The 19,974-nt window shown below is 32.3% G+C and overlaps 2 protein-coding genes across 2 annotated transcripts in view; one reads left to right on the top strand and one right to left on the bottom strand.

The window, feature by feature from the left end:
• The window catches only part of drk (growth factor receptor-bound protein 2 drk), a 99,502-nt gene that overhangs the window by 54,217 nt on the left and 25,311 nt on the right, over positions 1-19,974 (top strand). The gene's annotated exons all lie outside the window — the stretch shown is intronic.
• asun (integrator complex subunit 13 asun) lies at positions 376-19,273 on the bottom strand. Its single transcript, XM_089698097.1, has 14 exons — positions 18,946-19,273; positions 18,609-18,683; positions 18,105-18,250; positions 17,601-17,747; positions 17,086-17,176; positions 16,739-16,867; positions 16,230-16,340; positions 15,618-15,778; positions 14,475-14,618; positions 13,955-14,105; positions 13,447-13,589; positions 12,420-12,568; positions 10,741-11,529; positions 376-432 (listed from the first exon to the last, which is right to left on the bottom strand). Exons 1-13 carry the CDS (start codon positions 19,159-19,161, stop codon positions 11,297-11,299), a joined length of 1,896 nt encoding a protein of 631 aa, XP_089554223.1. The 5' UTR covers positions 19,162-19,273; the 3' UTR covers positions 376-432; positions 10,741-11,296.

Below are 19,974 nucleotides of genomic sequence, written 5' to 3'. Positions count from 1 at the left end.
TCAATGTTTACGATAACATTGTAATAGAAAAGAGAATTTTTAATACATTTGCTACCTAACTGGTTTATGTAATTATACACTTGAACTATACAACCATTTGAATTAATCCATACATATAAAGGGAAGTAAGCATTGAAGAGATTATCTACACTTTATGGCTTCCGACTCGTAGACGTAGAAATAGAGGAATTGGATTACTTTTTTATGACACAACAAATTGTTTAGCATCTACATTGTAGAAATCACATGCTTTTCAATAGTGAGCACAAGTACTGTAAGTTGTAAATTGTAAAAATAATTCTGCTTCAATAGGTTGTAAGAAATGAAGTTTGTAAAATTAAAGTTGAACAGTCTAGATACAAAATAAGTGGGCACTAAAATTATAAATATACATTATATTGACTTATTTTTAATAACAATTTATACAGTAGCCTTAAGGTGATTGCAACGATCTGTTCCCAGCCAATATCCCGCTAGATGGCGCTGAATTCTACATTTCTAGTTTATTTGAGTTTTTGCGTAATTGGAATAGTCATCAAACCTAGGAATAGTCATGGCGGTTACTGAATATTATATTTTATTGAAATATGTTATATCATTGCCTTAAAATCCACCCAATTCGGTAAAATTATGCGTTTTAACATCTGTCATTGCATACAGGGTCGTTTACACACACAACCGTATACAAAAATGATAAAGATTTAACTCTAGATGGCGTGAATGTAAAGCGCGTCACACACGGTGAAGATACTACCTATAATATTTTATCTAATCTAGTAATATTTTATATTACAGTATCTTAAGGTATCCGGTATCAGCGTTCTGACCATCATTTTTCTTTTTTCGCTGTAGAACCGCCATCCTGTTACAAATGACCCACAAAGGAGAATGACCACGGGTGGTATCGGTAAAATTTTAGTTGTGCCACGTATTCGTTATATTGTTAATTCCTATTTGTATTTATAATGATCATATGTATCAATATTAAGTCTTAATTAAACCGGATAAATTGAAATAATAGTAAAAGTAAAAGTTTTTCTTTTGAAACATGTATGACTACGTATGGAATCGGTAAAATACTAGTTGTGTCACGTGTTCGTGATATTGTTAATTCCTATTTGTATTTATAATGATCATATTTATCACTATTAAGTTGTAATTATACCGAATAAATAGAAATAAAAGTAAAAGTTTTGTTTTGACACATACCTATATCTATCTCTCTTGCAAACGTCATATGTCATAGTTTCTATTTGAAATGTCAAATGAATGTGTTCGACGCATTGTTCGATGTTATTTTGAAATAATGTATTACGATTTACTTTTCACATTTGTCTTGTAAATTAAAATATTACCTATGTAATAAATGTAAAACTTAACGTTCATCGTTAGTTTAAACTCGATTAAGTAGTTTTTTGTAGTGTTGAATAAAACTATTGTTTTATTTTTATTGTCGCGAACTGCGGCTTATTTACATAAAAACTTTAATCATATCTAAAAGTACTAACATCAAGCTTTAAATTGAGCTATATTTCATCTTGACACAATAAGTTTGATTGCGATACCAAGTGCCATAGTCACTTGGGCAATCTCCTGTGGTTTTCATTTTTCTGTATGGGTAGACAAAACTTCAAAACGCCACCTGCTACGGTTTATATTATTATGAACGATTAGCTTTCCGCCCGAATTTTCAAAAAAAAACCCGTATAGTTCCCGTTCCCGTGGGGTTTCCGGGATAAAACCTATTCAATGTGTCCAAGTTACGTTCTATATGTGTGCTAAATTTCATTGTAATCGGTTCAGTAGTATTTGCGTGAAACACACACATACACATCCTCACAAACTTTCGCATTAGTAGGAAGTAGGATTGTTATAAAAATAAAAGTTATATTTGTTGGCGTAAACTATTTTATTGTAATTTTGGGAAATAAATAATGTCAAAATTGATTACCTACAATAAAACGCAGTTTTATTTTATTACCTACATTACACTATTGTTTTTTTTTTATCAAAACATGTATTTGAAGTAGCAAATATGATATTATGCTGATCCAAGCATTTTCACTCAAAACTAATATCACTAATGATTTGTAAAAGTAAATTATTTCAAAATACATTTCATAACCAACAAGTAAGAATAATTATTCATACAACAACAAATCAAAAACACTATTTACTATGGAAAAAAAACCAGGAAGGTGAAAAACATATTTACGATTTCGATGCACTCGACTTTTAGTAAAATAATAGGTAAAAATATTATTATGGTTTTGATCACAGACATATCTGTGGTTTTGATTTTAGCTACTAGTATCAGAAAGCTGCGTGTTCAATGCACGTCGGGGTCCCACAACTGTGGAGGAAGGAAGGTAGAATACCTCCATCGAATAAGTGAAGTTTCTCGACATACTCGATTTGCCGGCCGGCCTCAATGAAGATTGTCCGAAAGTTGTATATGTGCTCTGTAACGAAAAAATTTCGCTAGCGCGATTCAGAGTGAGGTGTCGTACAATATACCTAATGAAGTTTTTCATCTTTTTATTTTACTGCAAATACAAAATAAAAATTAAACAATGGTAATGTAAATTCTAAACAAACTACTACCAAAATACAATTAGAACAAAAATCATTTGACTTGTTTATTTCACCCAGAGGCCAGAGGCGGCTCGTGACAAAATTGTATAGGTGTTCACTTGAAATAAAACAACGAAAATACAATAGCGTTCGGGATGATTTATTGCAAAAAAATGAGCACCACATTTTATAAATGTCTATAACACTAAAAATTACAAAGTACAGGCTATTTCAAAACGAATTCAATGACTAGGTATCAATAATTAGTAAATCACCGAATTTGCATTCGCGAGCGTAGGTATCCATAGTGTTTGTCACTGACGGTCACTGACCTCTATAACTTATAGTTATAGAGGTCAGTGGTGTTTGTTGTGTAAACATGTATGTATTTGAGTAGTTAGTAGCATATTATATTCTGAATTTCTGATCCATGCCTATTCACTCAAAACTAATAACACTAATGATTTGTAACAGTAAATTATTTCAATAGGTAGGTATTTGAACATTTCCCAACAAGACGTAAGAATAATTATTCGTAGGTATACAAGATACAATAACAAATCTAATACACTATTTATTATTTTATTATTTACTAGCGGTCCGCCCCGGCTTCGCCCGTGGTACATGTTTACGTTTTCTCTCCATAAGAAGTAATAGCTAGAGAGCTAGCGCAAAGCTACCTGTATGTATTTGACCAGACCTGGATTTTTGTGTGTTGATTCCCCTATACCTACTATACATGAGATGAGGAGTCACTAAGCCCAGAGTGGTGGACGGGGCGCGCGCTTAGGTAAGACAGGTGGAAATTTTTGGCGAACTTTGAAACCATTTGACCACGTCTGCCATTTTGATATTTGAAAATAGATTATTATTACTATCGGAAAATAACAATGGCAGACCATTATCACGCGGATAACATTCTGGCAGACACTTATGAAAGTGCTGAAAAAAATACAATTTTGAAAGTATTTGACCAGATCTGCCATTCATATATTTTATTTATTAGGGTCTTGAAACGGCAGACATTTTCATTGCGTACAGACTTCAGCAGACAACAAAACTTTACAGACTTCAGCAGTCAACAAGACTTAGCTTCTACATGGTCAGATGTATATATGTATTACGTTCCCTGACCTTACATCAATGATTTACTTTATTAATGTTTTTATGGTCATTTACATTTAATTTTGAAAACTATGGAATAAAATTTATAAATTTGATGATACAAAACTAAATATACATTTGTAAAGAATCTCAAATATAAAGTTGTGTTGCAAATAACAAATCATCATTTAAATATTTAGTTTATTTCTTTATTTAAGAAACAATTGTCCGTATTTATGCAAAATGGAACCACTCGACAAATTTCGTTTTTTGCTTTTATTGAAGAATACTCATCCAAAAGTGGTCTAAATTCTTATACAAACAAGAACCACATGATTTTTACGTTGGAAACAAGGTATACTAAAAGCAGAAAGGAACCACCAGCAACAACGAATAATACCATATTAAGCAAAACCGAACCACAGCACCACGGGACTGCTTTGTTCAAACAAATAAACGATATTACTATCATGTCATTTTATACAAAACAGATCCACACCTACTTGGTACCATTATACATTACACATATTTCTATTAATAACAATTATTTTTAATACACAAAATGGAACCAGGTTTCTGTGGTATGGTTATGCGTAAAATAAATACATAATTTAATTGTAATTTTTTATTGCAAAATAAAACCACAAGCATTCGGTTCTATTATGCATAAATAAATATTGTAAAACATTCTGAAAACCATCATCGCTATATGGAACCAAATGCCTAGACTTGTTACAATGCTTCTCATCTTTAAACAACGTATTTCATTACTTAAGTGCAAAACTCCGATTTTTTAAGTAAAACGTCGAACATCTGTCAATATAGGTGACATTCAGCGAAGTAGTTCGAATACGCGACGGTGTTTTTTTCCTCCGCGAAGTAAGTTCTATTGTTTTTGTTAATTATTACCTTTAAAATTAAATGTGAAAATGTTTAGTAATAAATAAATAAGCAAGCAATGGGTAAGAAAAGCATTGGAGACGAACACCGAAGATAATAATGAAGATACAACGGGTAAGTAGTTTTATTTAATGCATATAAGTACTTATTGAATCTGAGATGCAGGTACGCTTTATCCACTTTTGATTCATTCCCGATTGTGGTGTGATTTTAAGAAGATAGTTCATTAAGTAAGTACAAGAGGAATCCTCTGTGGATTTACGTATTTTAACGACAATGTCGTTGTTCACGAAGGCAAGTCGAATTAAGAGTCATTTTGTTACGATTCATCTGTCATTGTGAGATGAAACTACTAAAGTCTAAACCCCGTTTTAAAAATAACTGTCGATGATCTAGGTACCTACCTACTATTTTGGTAAAATACGTTTAGATGTATTTCTGATGCCGCTGTAACAACAAATACTAAAAAACAGAATAAAAAAAGACGTGTGGCACTCGGGGACTGCCGCGGTAAAGCTATTGCATAGCATGCCTTCAAGCCACACCTCCGAGCCCGTCGGAGTGAGGTTTTTTCGTAACGGAATTTCTCGATTCGGTCCCCGCGCTCAAGGCCCGCGATAGAAGCTATGCAATAGCTTAATAAATATTTAAGAAGCTCCCATACAATAAGCCGTGATTTTTTTGGCGTTTTTATAGATAATGGTACGGAACTCTTCGTTGCGCGAGTCCGACTCGCACTTAGCCAGTTTTTTGTACATGGCGCATGTACATACAACATACTTAGTCGTCTAGTAGGGACACGGCTTTATAAGAACTAATAATATTTTGCTGTCGCCATATACCTACCTACGTATAAAAGCCACGCGGCTTTATTATTTTGATTTAAAGCTTTTTTCTTTTTATTACAGAAGATAACGAAGAACCTTATACGTCGCTGCCTCTGGAGAAGCTTTCTTCACCTTCTAGCGATATTCAGTCCATATTACATCTCATTCCACAAGATGCACAGTTTTTATAACGGTTTCATTAGTGATGATGCAATAGAAGACCACACAGATGGACTAGACACGGTGGATTTCGAAATCCAATTTGATGATAACGTCGAATAAACGTCCTATATAAGTATTATCTTATGTATTTTATTAATTAAAGCTTTAATTACGATATTATATATACATAGTTTCATTTATATCATGAAATCCCTGGGATGTGGTTCCTTTTTGTATAAGAGAAAACCTATCAATTGATAAATGTTAAAAGGAACCACATGCACATTTTCTTAATTATCTAGAAAGTTTAAGAATATTCAGAGAAAATTTATAAACACATACTTAAATAAGTAATTTATCAATGAATTTAAATAAAATAAATTTTAATTTTACTTCATCTAACAGAGCTGCAAATGTTTTTGTAAATCCTTTGATATCTCAGAAGTGCGTTTTTGCTGGGTGGTTCCTTTTTGCTTAAATACGGACAATTAACAATTACAAAACAACATAAAAAAACACGCATGCATTTATTGAAATGTTCATTCATCATCACTATCGTATGGCATTGTGTGACTCGTCTTCATAATCCATTGAATCGGATTCTGTAAAAGTAAAACGTAAATTATATAATAAAAGAAATGAGTCATTATAAACTTACCTAGTAAGGCAATGCCTTTGATGTCGCACGATGCCGCCGCGCCGCCAGTGTAGGTACTTCTGCTGCTACATGAAAATATGCTAGGGTTGCAACAAATGGGAAATAAAACAATTGTGATTATTACTATTATGATGTAATCATTTATTCATATTATGTACATTCAAAACAATTGCTATTATTAAATCTGATGTAATTATTTTTTCATAAATATATAATTATTATTAATTACATAATATATTGCACTGTGAAATATTTACGTATCACTTTATTTTTGATGTTCTTAATTGTCTTTTATAAAATTTAAGTGACGCATTCGCATTGGGATCAACAATCCGATAAGAAAAGAATGGAGACAACATATACATAGCTTTGATTTCAATTCTACAGATACAAAATATACAATCTATCTAAAATGATACAACGGATGTTTCCTGCGTTTTCTCGTCAAAATACCGAAACAACGTAATTATTGTATAGTAGTTGGGCGTGAAAGTAAAAAAACAAATGAAAAGTGTTTTCCATATGATTATTTATTAAATTTACGCGATTAAGAATAATTTCAACGATACAATTTAGTAACCGAGAATTCAGAGGATTAAAGAAAATACCTGCCTGATCATTTTATCAAACTCTAAAAGAATTATGGTTATTTCGCATCACTCGGTTTATTAGTTTGGTAATAATTATTAAAGGTAGTTACAACCCTAGCCATTGAGTCGAACGGTAGGCAACACAATATCGACTTTGTGCGGGTACATATGGTACATTTCTTCTTGCTGTGAAGCGTAATTATTATTATTAAGATTTTTTAGGCTATTTTGAATCAGCTGTTCTAATTTAATTCTAGAAATTTATTAAAACGTGATTTTTTTAAAAGTATATTATGAGTTTATAAATACCTCAACCAATAGTTATTGTGTCCTATCCTCATTTCTTTATATCTTGGTAGTTAACTAAAGTGTTAAATTTACATAACCTCAACAACAACATTTACACTGCCACTGCACTAAAACTAAACTAACTAGCTCTCTAGCTATAAGAACCATCCTCGTACTTCAAGGGATATAATAAAAAAAGAATTATCGAAATCGGTTCAGCCGTTCTCGAGTTATGCGCTTACCAACACATTTTGCGATTCATTTATATATATATACTAGCGGTCCGCCCCGGCTTCGCCCGTGGTACATAATATTTACGTTTTCTCTACATAAAAACCATCCTCGTACTTCAAGGAATATAATAAAAAAAGAATGATCGAAATCGGTTCAGCCGTTCTCGAGTTATGCGCTTACCAACACATTTTGCGATTCATTTTTATATATAAGATAAGATTATGTGAAAATAACCAGGAAGGTGAAAAACATATTTACGAAAACATAGTAACATAATATGGCTGTCGCTACAATAATTATATTTCAATTTTATCTTTTTATACCTAGTAGAACTGGCCGACGAATAAAAAAAATCGTATTAGAATAAATACAATAAATTACGGAACAAAAAAAGGATTGTAACTGAATTAGGTATGTTTGTTTCTGGGCGCACCGTTTTCGACGACGCGACGCGCGACGTAAGCGTATAGGTATAGGTACCTACTTTGCTAAAACAAACTAATAAAATTGTGTGTCTGTCTGAAAATTCGGAAAAGCATATTTTGCAAGTTTGTAATTACTTTGATAGTTTACCGATTTATAATAATTGTAATTGTAATTGTATAATATATAATTTGCAATGTGGTGAAATTTCATAAAAATCACGGGCCAATTTTTTGTTTTGAATCCCACCGAAAATATAATTGCGTTATTAGAATAATTAATTACTATACCTACCCACGATCAATTATTACAATATAGTCTCAAATGCATACTAGAGAAATATTGCAATTTGATTCAATTAAAATGCATAGCATACAAAAATAAATTCACAACACAAGAAATTCCGCGCGCAAATCATAGCGCGTGTCAATGAAATCAAGAATGTTTTATATCAAGCCGACGCGGACGACGACGCGACGCCGAACAAAAGTACCTACGACGGACGACCACGCTTCGAGTTGCCAAACAACATGAGTAATAAATTGTTTACAAAAAAAAACAAGTTTTCCATTTTTCTGTATGAGTAGACAGAACTTCAAAACGCCACCTGCTACGGTTTATATTATGAACGATTGTTATAAAAATAAAAGTTATATTTGTTGGTGTAAACTATTTTATTGATCAATAATTTTGGAATTTAAAATTGTCAACATTGATTACAATAAAACGCAGTTTTATTTTATTACACTATTGTTTTTTTTATCAAAACATGTATTTGAAGTACCATATAATATTATGCTGATCCAAGCATTTTCACTCAAAACTTATATCACTAATGATTTGTAAAAGTAAATTATTTCAATATACATTTCATAACCAACATGTAAGAATAATTATTATTATTCCTACCTACAACAACAAACCTAAAACACTATTTACTATGGGAAAATAACCAGGAAGGTGAAAAACATATTATTATTTACGATTTCGACGCACTCGACTTTTAGTAAAATATAGTAGGTAAACATAATATTATGGTTTTGATTTTTGCTACTAGTATAAGAAAACTGCGTGTTCAAACTACTTGTTTGTCTGTCTGAAAATTCGGAAGTACTTTGGTAGTTTACCGATTTATAATAATATTGTATAGGTATATCGTTTTTTAAAAAATATTCAAACACAATAAAATATGATATATGTACTGATTTATCACTGGTTTCAGTGATGAACTGATGAGTCAATTATAGCCACTATACTTTCGTCATACGTGTGTATGATTGATGTGATTTGCAACGTGGTGATATTTCAGAAAAATCACGGGTCAAATTGTCCCACCGAAAATATAACTGCGTTATAAGAATAACTATACCTACGATAAATTATACATAATACAATATAGTCTCAAATGCATACTAGTGAAATATTTTATTTGAATCAATAAAATAAAAAAAAAAAAATAAAAAATAATAATAATACAAAAATAAATTCACAACACAAGAAAATCCGCGCGCAAATCATAGCGCGTGACAATGAAATCAAGAACTTTCGAGCCGACGCGGACGACGAAGGAGCCTAACAAAAGTACCTACAATCATAGGCGGCTCGTGACAAAATTGTATGGCCGTGTTCACTTGAAATAAAACAACGAAAATAGGTACCTACAATAGCGTTAGCAGTACAAAAAAAATGAGCACCACATTATAAATGTCTATTTATACACTAAAAATTATAGAGTATTTCAAAACGAATTCAATTATTATTTAGCAATAATTAGAAAATCCCCGAATTTGCATTCGTGATCGTATTCATAGTGTTTGTCTACACTAATATTATAAAGAGGAAAACTTTGTTTGTTTGTTTGATTGTAATGAATAGGCTCATAAACTACTGGACATTTTACCAATGTTTGCAAGTTTGTGATTACTTTGATAGTTTACCGATTTATAATAATTGTATACTTAAGTATATCATTGTTTAAAAATATTCAAACACAATATGATATAGGTACTGATTTATCACTGGTTTCAGTGATGAACTGATGAGTCAATGTTAGCCACAATACTAATCACTTTCGTCATACATGTGTATGAACTATGATTGATGTGATTTGCAATGTGGTGAAATTTCATAAAAATCACGGGCCAATTTTTTGTTTTGAATCCCACCGAAAATACATATATTACTAATTGCGATATTAGAATAATTAATTACTATACCCACGATCAATTATTACAATTTACAATATAGTCTCAAATGCATACTAGAGAAACATTGCAATTTGAATCAATTAAAATGCATAGCATACAAAAATAAATTCACAACACAAGAAATTCCGCGCGCAAATCATAGCGCGTGTCAATGAAATCAAGAATGTAATTTTATATCAAGCCGACGAGCGACGACGCCGAACTAAAGTACCTACAGTACCATTTACCTTCAGTGTACAATACAGTTTACAGACCTACGACGGACGAACAATAATGAGTAATAAATAAAAAAAAACATAGTTTCTAAGGTCATTAGTTTTATTTTATTTTATTGTTATTTTCTTTGAACGATTGGAAATGAAATTACTCAATTTTTACACAGAACTTTGATTTATTAGAATTATGCTCATTATGCATAAGATAACGAACGCGAATGCACGACATCTAGCGCGTCAATGTCTAAACATCGCCTTTCGTTTAGACATTGACGCGCTAGATCTGTAATAAGTATATAGTCTATGCGTTAGATGTCGTGCTTTATGTCGTGTTTCGCTTGGCAAAAGTCACGCACACTACTGTAGAAGTGTCAAATTTTTCCGGTATTTTACTGTTGTTTTTCTAAGTAAATATTGTAAATTATTGATTAAAAAGGTCGAACGCGCACACATTTCATTATAGAGAAGTGATAAAATGATTAGTTTTAAAGAAATAGTGTCTGTGTTAAGTGTTTAGAGGTAATCAAAAATGTATGGAGGGACGGTCGGAACATCAACCTTAACAATAAATAATACATTTGTTTGTATAAGAAGTTAAGTATTTCTTAAAATTGTTATTATGAAGGAATTCATTACTATATTCCTAAGTTACACTTTATACTATACCAAATTACATAAAACCAGAGAAGTAATAAACATTTCATGATAAACGAGGGTTTTCATGTTTAAAATTTACCTTGAAAGCTGGTATTCGAATCCAATTTCTTTATCATCTATACTAATATTATAAACCTGAAGAGTTTGTTTGAACGCGCTAATCTCAGGAACTACTGGTCCGATTTGAAAAATTCACTGGCTAAATATTATATCATCACGCTAAGATCAACAGGAGCGGAGCCACGCGGTTGTAACCGCGGAGCGCAGCTAGAGTTAAATATAAACAAATTTGCGTACACTTCATAGTTGCAAACTGTTTTCAATTAGAATCAGCAATGCGATCCAACCAAGAATAGGAACCTTTGACGTCTGCCAACCAAATTCTATCCATTCCATTAACCACCTATGACGTCACAACACAACATGGCGCCTATTCTTTCTTGGATCGCTTTCGCGACTAATTGGTAGTCTCTACGTCTTGCTGTAAGTGCTGGTATAACGTAGCAACTCTATTCCCAGCGACCATTCGTCCAGCGAAGTCAGGTCGTCTAGGTGGTCTGGGAGCTCCTAGTAACGCATCTAGGGCATTTCTAGGAGCCCATACATCGCTACTGTTCCCGTTGCCAGCTCCCACTGGTGATAGTGGGGAATCTGTGGTGGCTCGTATTACTGTTGCGCGAGATGATTCGCCTTGAAAAATTAAATGTTAAATTATTTGAAAGCGATACTTATTACTTAAATACTAATTAATGAAGTTATTTTTCTTGGTTAGTTTGAAATAGAAGTGGAGCAAGTGTTTTGACTAAAGATGGATGATAATAAGCATAACAAACTTAATGGTAAGTATTTCTTACATGAAACCTTTACTGAATCAATTACACATGCAAATGTATATTTTACACTAAAACCACTGAACCGAACACGAAATACACGAGCGAACGAAAACTTAGCTCAACATTATATATTGAGCTATGTTGTATATAACATACAGCTGAACATCAAATTTTAAAAACATTGGCAATGCATGATTATGTACTCAAATAATTTGCCAGTTAAGAAAATTTTGATCTTGAAATATTAGTCAAGGGACATAAATTACAAGTAACGGAAAATATTTTTTCAACAATACATGTCATTCATAGGAAGTTCACCGGGTAATCCAGTATGAATATACAAATCCTTACTAGTATTATACATCGGAGCGATTTTGTACAGTTACAACATTTTTTAGCAGTTAGAGAGTGAGAGGATACTTTTTACGTAGTGAAACATCTCATACCCGATTTTTTTACCATGCGAGCAAAGGCTATAACTTAAAAAAATGTGTGCGTGTATTAGTTTACACACGTAAGAAGTGAAACTTCTTTATGACCTTGTTTTTCAGAAAATAATTTACTATAAACAACTTTACAGAAATACGTCGAATCACGCGTGGTAGGGATAAGAAAAAATGGCGCGTAACGGAAAACTGTCACGCGTAACGAAAAAATGTTACACAAAATTTTTTTACAACCCCAATAAAGAAGTTTCATTTCAATAACTAAGTACCATATAAATTAACAAAAACGACTAAATCTCACCGTCTGCACTATGGTTGTGCGACTTGCACTCGAGCAGCGTCCGCAGCAGCGCTCGGTGCGCGGGCGACGCGGAGTGCGCTCGGATCAGCGCCTCTAGCTCGCCCCACACTTGCCGCCATTGCTCTTCGCGGCGACCACTCGACTTCCCTCTAAATAAATATTTGAAATCTTAAGGGCTGATTTTTCAATCCATAGTTAAAACTTATCCACCCAATAAAGTATTACACGATAATATTAAAATGTCACCCGTAAACTGTCAAAGACGGACAAAGAATACATTTTTGAAATGGTTGTTTAATACGTTATTCGACGAATAAGTATTAACCAAGGATTGAAAAATCAGCCCTAATCTTAATAAAATATATAAATCTCGTGTCACAATGTTTGTCCTCAATGGACTCCTAATCCACTTAACCGATTATAATAAAATTCGCACTCCATGTGCAGTTCGATCCAACTTGAGAGATAGGATAGTTTAAACATGTAGGTACCACGGGCGAAGCCGGGGCGGACCACTAGTAGGTATATATAAATCTCGTGTCACAATGTTTGTCCTCAATGGACTCCTAAACCACTTAAACGATTATAATAAAATTCGCACACCATGTGCAGTTCGATCCAACTTGAGAGATAGGATAGATTTTATGAAAAAAAAAACGTAAACATGTAGGTACCACGGGCGAAGCTGGGGCGAACCGCTAGTAAATAAATAAATATTTCAGGACAATTTTTCACACACAAATGAAGTTTATTTTCCCTTTTCAGTTAAGTTCAATAAGATACAGAACAAGCAGTAAACATATGTGAACATAAGGTTTTTTTTATCAAATATGTAAACATTTAATCAGGAATATATTTTAACTTGACATTGTATTTCAAAAATATATAATTTACAAGATTTAAGTGTTGAAGTGAACTACATAATATAAGCATTCATAAATGAATTGTAGCACTTTACATATATGAATTACAGAATAAAAATTGGTAAGATGAATTAGCTGTACAATCACTTATTTTACGTTAATACCTTAAGTTAGAAGGCAGTTGTGAAGCTGGGAACTCATGCCGTGATTCCATTCCCAACAATGATAGCAACACCCCTCGACACGAGTCTACTTCTTCATCTGTGAGATTCTCTTGCACTACCAGTCTTGTTAGGGGATCCATTACCTGCAAAAAATAAAAAAAATAAAAAAATTCCCAAATTATTGTTAGATTTTTTGTAGAAAAAAAAAATAATCATCATAATTATTTTCCTAAAATTTTTTTTGAACTGTTAAAAAATAAAAAGGATATTAAACTATGGAACTGTATAAGAGAATTAATACATATTTTCAATGCAAACTACTATTTCCTATTTCATATTATTATTTTTTTAATTAAAGTCTTCTGAAATACATTAAGCTGAAATTAAGAATAAAACTCACAATAATAATATTATTGAATCAAACAATAATTGAGTTGAGAATTAATTAAAATAAAATGCAGCCAAAGAATAAACAGTAGGCTCACATAATATAATGTAGTATACTTACAGATCCCAAGTTAAATATAAGTGTAGACGAAATAGTCAACGGCCAATAAGTAGTATGCCGTTGTAACTTGCTTCGTGCGCGTGCGTTCGCGCCGCTACCTTTTAATGGATTCAGCTTGTTTTGTTGCATTAGCGCTCCGAATTCTTTTATCCTGTATATAATAATGTGAAAATCAGGTCTAATAATGTATTTATCATTTCGTGCTTTTTTAATATAGGACACAGTTGTTATGGTATATTAGCAAAATTTAACAGAATAATACAAGACGGATACTCTACAAAAGTGGAAATGGAAATGGAAATAAATCATAAATATTATGTAAGCTTCATAAGAACTTACACAATGTTCTTAAATTAAACACTGCCTTCAAACTCAAATAACTCATCTATTCCTTATTGCTATTTACTTTTATTACTGAACTCTAAATGCATGAAACATTCGGTAATTGAATTATGTCCTAATCACAGTAGACCTATATCCTTCCATTAGAAAAAAACAAGAGACCAAATATAATTTTTACCTATAATCAGTAACTCGTCCTCCAGCACCCTCCGACAAAGCGGGAGGATCGTCATACGGAGTCCTCCCTCCCAAAGCCCCTATCCATAGCTCCCCCCCTTGAGCCGCTAGCACGTGTGAAGCGGATCTGCATCCACCTTTCCTTCTATAATGTAAAATAATGGGTCGTTGTTACGAGAATAATAATAAAAAGGTCAATTAGATTGCTATTCAATACATTTTTCCTTATTCGTCCATAAAGCCACAAAAGACTATCAGCAAGTAGTTAAATTGGTCAGTTTTAAATACCAAACTGTATATCATGTAAGAACTACAAATTAAAAACCTTTTTTTCGTCACCTATCACAAATTTTAACAAGCAGACATTATTCAACTACCCTCAATACTTAAGAGCGCTTATTCAATTTAACGCAAGTCAAAATCTCCGCGATCTATTACGATAGATCGCGGCTTGCGCTATCCTTTTACTATGAACAGCATAGGTCCACAGGAGAGCGCCGAGCAACGTGTCCTCTCTCTGGAAAGGCTCGCTGCCGAGTGCCGACTGATTTTAATCGGGTCGCGCGCAGTGTTTTATAGTAAAAAAATTGTAAAAAAATAATAGAGGTACCTTAGTTGATTTTTTAAATTTTATCTTATAAGTAAGACATTCTTTTATTGCAATATGTATAAATTATATTCAATAAAGTCAAATATCTTGGTGAAAATAATCATTTTGTCGACTATAATTTCTAAAAAAATTCACATTGTTCGGATTTTAATTTCGTAAGTTAGGAGTCCAAAATAAAAAAATCTTTTAACTAACTATTTTAATAAGGATTTTTGCAGTTAGTTAAAAATAATTGTGTGTTAGATCTGTCAGCAATTTCAGATATTTTTAGCTTCGAAATTGACACTAAAAGTGAAATCAAGTAATCATCGGCTCAGTTATCTTGATGGTATTCACAAATACTGCATTAATTGAAAAAAACTCTTAACTAACTACATAGACAATAAAATTTCCTAAAATTATTAGTAATTCATATGTTTGTAAGATAAGTGGTTGATGGACAATCTGGTTTGAAAAATCACACATTTGAGCCAAACAGCGCACGGACCGCGTACACTGCCTTAATATCGCTTCTCACATCCTACACATACTTACTGAGGTACTTCCAGGGTAACAGATCGTCCGTTAAGCAGAAAGTTGACCAAGCAAGCCGAAGGTCGCGAGGCCACATCCGCGGGGGTCACCCTCCACAGGGGGCCGTTACAACCCCCCGCCCCGCCCTCCGCGCCGCGGGGGGTCCACCAGCGTAACACTACCTGTGTATTAGTGAAAATAATCAAGTGAAAGACAGATGAAGAAATATAATATTATGAACAAAATGCAAACTTCTCTTAACCCATTGAGCCCCGAATAGCCCGATCGGTCCACGACACAATAGATTTTCTATTGTGTCTGTGATTCCGGGGCCTGAGTTATTACCATTTTTACATTGCTTAAAAAAGGATAGAAGACGTTTGTAAATTATAAAACTAGCCTAGTTTTATTTATGAATTCATACATTATATAATAAATCAGTCAAAATATGTTTATAAGGTAGGAAGATCCATGTAACAATGCATATTACTATAATACATTAAGAAGCATGATAGGTAAGCTGAAAGTAACTGCAAACACTAAACTAAAAAACAAAAGTAACAAGTTACAATTAACACATTAGTTCTTAAATACAAGTACCTTTACTTATAAAGATATAGTAAATAAACTCACCGATTCACTAGCTTCAGCGGCTGTTTGACTGGCTCGTAAGCCAGCATGCGCCTCCGCCGAATGAATTATTTCTACATCATAATTGGCACTCGAACTGGCGTTTTGCTCCTCCTGTTTCGAGTAAAATACAATTATAACCGAAACATAAAAATAATTAATTGAAAGGGGTTTGGGTACTTACGCATAGACTAGTGGCTTCCTGATAAACTTACGAGACCAGTAATTAAACTTGGATATTTTGAAAGAGCAATATATTGTGAGCAAAAGTTATTACAGACACAAATCTCTAAACAATGTCGGAACGGAGATATTTGGTTTTGTAATTGTCATTTACCTTGATGATTTATTATAAGATTCTTCTGGGTTTATAGGTTTCTGCTTTATTTATTTAAGAATTCTAATCAAACCAATGTAAATGAATGCTTTGTTTAGAGCTTCTTACTTCTCTCTAAATGTATGAAATGTATTTGTTATAAGACCATACTCGTACTCCATAATAATTACTTTACCTTCATAGGAATCCCAGTGACTGTAGTTGTAGCAAGCCTGTAATGAGGTAGTACTAGCCGTCCTAATAAATTAGCTAAGGCACTCGCTCGACAAACTATCACTTCTACTCCCATTAAACCTCCACCCATCTGCAATAGAGTTAAAACTATTAAAAACTTAACGTAAAGGTAATCCAATATAATTACAGTTTTTGACACTATTAAATAAGATATTAGATAAAAATCAAGTTATACTTATTTTAAACTGTCAAGGAGCTTTCTATTTTAAGCATTATTTACATCTAATTTCTGTCTAAAGTAAGAAGATAGAAGATTTAAAATATAACAAAAATGTCTCAACAAATTACCTCTGCAAGTGGTTGGTTGTTAACTCTAGTTTCAGCCTTTTCTGGGGTTACATTAATTATGACTAAGTGACAGTAGTGGACGACAAGAGGTCTGAAAAAAAAAATCAAACAACATAGTTGCAACAAGAAATATGAGTAATATTTCAGACAAAAAAACTTAATATAAATCACGGAAATTAAAACTAAAATAATATGTACCTATGTACTATAATATTACATATTTTCTAGTAATATGTTCACATGTATAATATACGTAAATTCGAATACGTGAGAAGATTAATTTAGAATGTTAGAAACATTGTTTACGCGATATTTTGGGCGATACTAGGTACGTGCAATATGTATTCAGCATAATACAATATTATTTTATTGGTTACATGCCTCTGCAAAAGGAAATATAAAGGAGAAATATTCAAAACGTAATTCAATTCACAAAATTATAAAATAAAAAATACTCTTTCCAATAGTATGCAATATTTTTCAAATACAGTCTTATTTTATATCAGATAACTTACTGTGTGCTTGTAGACGCGTCTGTAGTAGTAGGTGGTTGTACGATTGATGCTTTTTTGTTTTGCTGCACAAGAGTATTGAGAGCAATCTCAGCAAGACTTCTGATGGAGTCATCATCTCTTGCACTTGTTATACAAATTATACGGCCACTGAAATATGTGAATAGCATGTTATTGTAGTGGGTAGCCTTTACAAAAACATAAAACAATTATTAGGAAATGAAGGCAATACTTTACATGCATATGACTGTAAAGAACTCACTCCATTTTTTATAGGCACACTATAATATAGAACAAAATTGTTTTATTATCATTTTTATTTTTAAGTGTAATTTTCATATTTCTTAGCAGAATACCTATCAAAGAATTATTATTTTATAAAAACAAACGGTCAGTAGAATGTAATTAGATACAATTCTACATTAGTATGGACCTATAATAACAATAGAGTAGGTAAGTCATAAAACAAGACGTAGGTTGATCATTGAAGGTATCATGATTTCATACCGATTCTGAAAGTGTCGCTCAGCAGGTGGTCTAGAAGCTTGTATGGGAGAGGCTTCACCAAGAGACTCAATTGCTGCACAGAGTCCCACTACATCCCCTCCTGCTCCCCTCCTCACTGGACCCACAAGGCATAGTCCATTTAAAATCTGTAATATTATTTTTGATCAATGACTTGTTTAGGTATTTCTGCCAAAACTGTTTCCATGCTCTTACATTGCTTTGTAAAACCAGTATTACATTTACTATTTTTATACATAAAAATAAAATACAAAGAGATATGTTACTTACTGGAATAAAATACTATTTTTGTACATGTAGTGATAAATAGAGGTAACAAGTAAAATGTAGGTAACTCTTTTATTGACCACCACTCTTTTATTAACCCATTGAGCCCCGAACAGCCCGATCGGTCCACAACACAATAGATTTTCTATTGTGTCTGTAATTCCGGGACCTGAGTTATTAAATTATAGTTTCTCCAAAAGTAAAAACATAGCTACTTACATGTGTCAAGTTTTGTTGTGTCACTGCCCAGGTATTCAAAATATGTGCTGCAGCATCACTTACAACAAATCTGACCTGTAAAATATTCAATTAAATTGTTTGAGCTTTTGCACAAGGGTTATATTTGAAGCTTCCCAGCAGTAAATTATTAATAGTAGTACTAGTCTATTTTGCTTTTACCTCAATCAATATTTGATTGAGAATTATTTATATATGCATAAACCAGTTTACTGTAACCTATATATCAACCACAATCAGCTATAATACAATGTAAAATTTAAATATCTCAATTATTATCATTGAAGGCTATTATAACCTCTTAAACAAATTTACAAACCAATTTTCCTTCAGGAAATAAATCCCAAACGATACGACAGTACTCAACGGCAGCTTCTACGCTACAAGTCCATAACGATTTACAAATAGGAGGCAAGGGAACATATCCAGGACCCCGGCTTTTCGTTACATCAAAGTCTATAGGATTATCAGAAGAAATACCGAAATACGGAGTATGATCCAAAACAAAAATAGTCTTGTGGTTTGTAGGAAACATATTAAACACTATTTTTGATGATCATACAATTATTTTTATAATATTTTTTTAAATATTAAAATAAAGTTTAATTATTTGTTTACTTTCACGTTAGCTTGAATTGTTGACAGTTGACATAATTACGTGACAACTGACAATCACAGCCACAGGATATGCCAAAATATTTTTTTATGATAAATTCATTCAAAATGTACTTGTAGTTACTCTGTGGTAATCGTACATATTCGTGGTCCGTGGTACATTCATTATCGTTCGATTCCGAGGTTCGATTTCTTAATTTCGTACACTAGCGCAGTAGAGATATTAATTAAGCAATTAAGTTTATTGAATAGTTTGGATTGGTTTGGGTATTTATCAAAAACGTAATTTACAGCCAATGAATCATAATATATTAAAAAAACTATCGATAACTATTTAAAATCATAAATAAAATTGTATTTGGTTCATGTGTAAAATAAACTTTTCATTAATTTTTCATCCCTCAGTTTTTGTTTAAATAGTTCAAGCAAATTAACGTTGCAAAATTCAAGGCAAAAATTGTTTTCTATTTAGAAAAATAATTAATTTAATTTAATTTATATACATATAATGCGATTGAGATATATTTTATGTTTGAGAGGCTAAAGCTACAAAAAAGATAAATAATTAAAAATGGTAAAAGACTTACAACAATATTTACAATAAATATTTCCATTTTTCTCTTAATAGAAGATTTTGAAAAGATTTTTAAATAAAAAAATAATACAAAATCCGGTGACCGGTTGCAAAAACCGTAATTTACACAGATGTGACATCACTACAGTGAATGTGAGA

Source organism: Colias philodice, chromosome 8, assembly GCF_061535455.1.
Source record: "Colias philodice isolate Cphi_HAF_F1 chromosome 8, ilColPhil1 Martin Lab GWU primary, whole genome shotgun sequence".
In the NCBI taxonomy this organism is placed as follows: Eukaryota; Metazoa; Arthropoda; class Insecta; order Lepidoptera; family Pieridae; genus Colias; species Colias philodice.
Note: the sequence above shows the minus strand (reverse complement) of the source record. Positions and strands in the feature narration are given on the sequence as shown.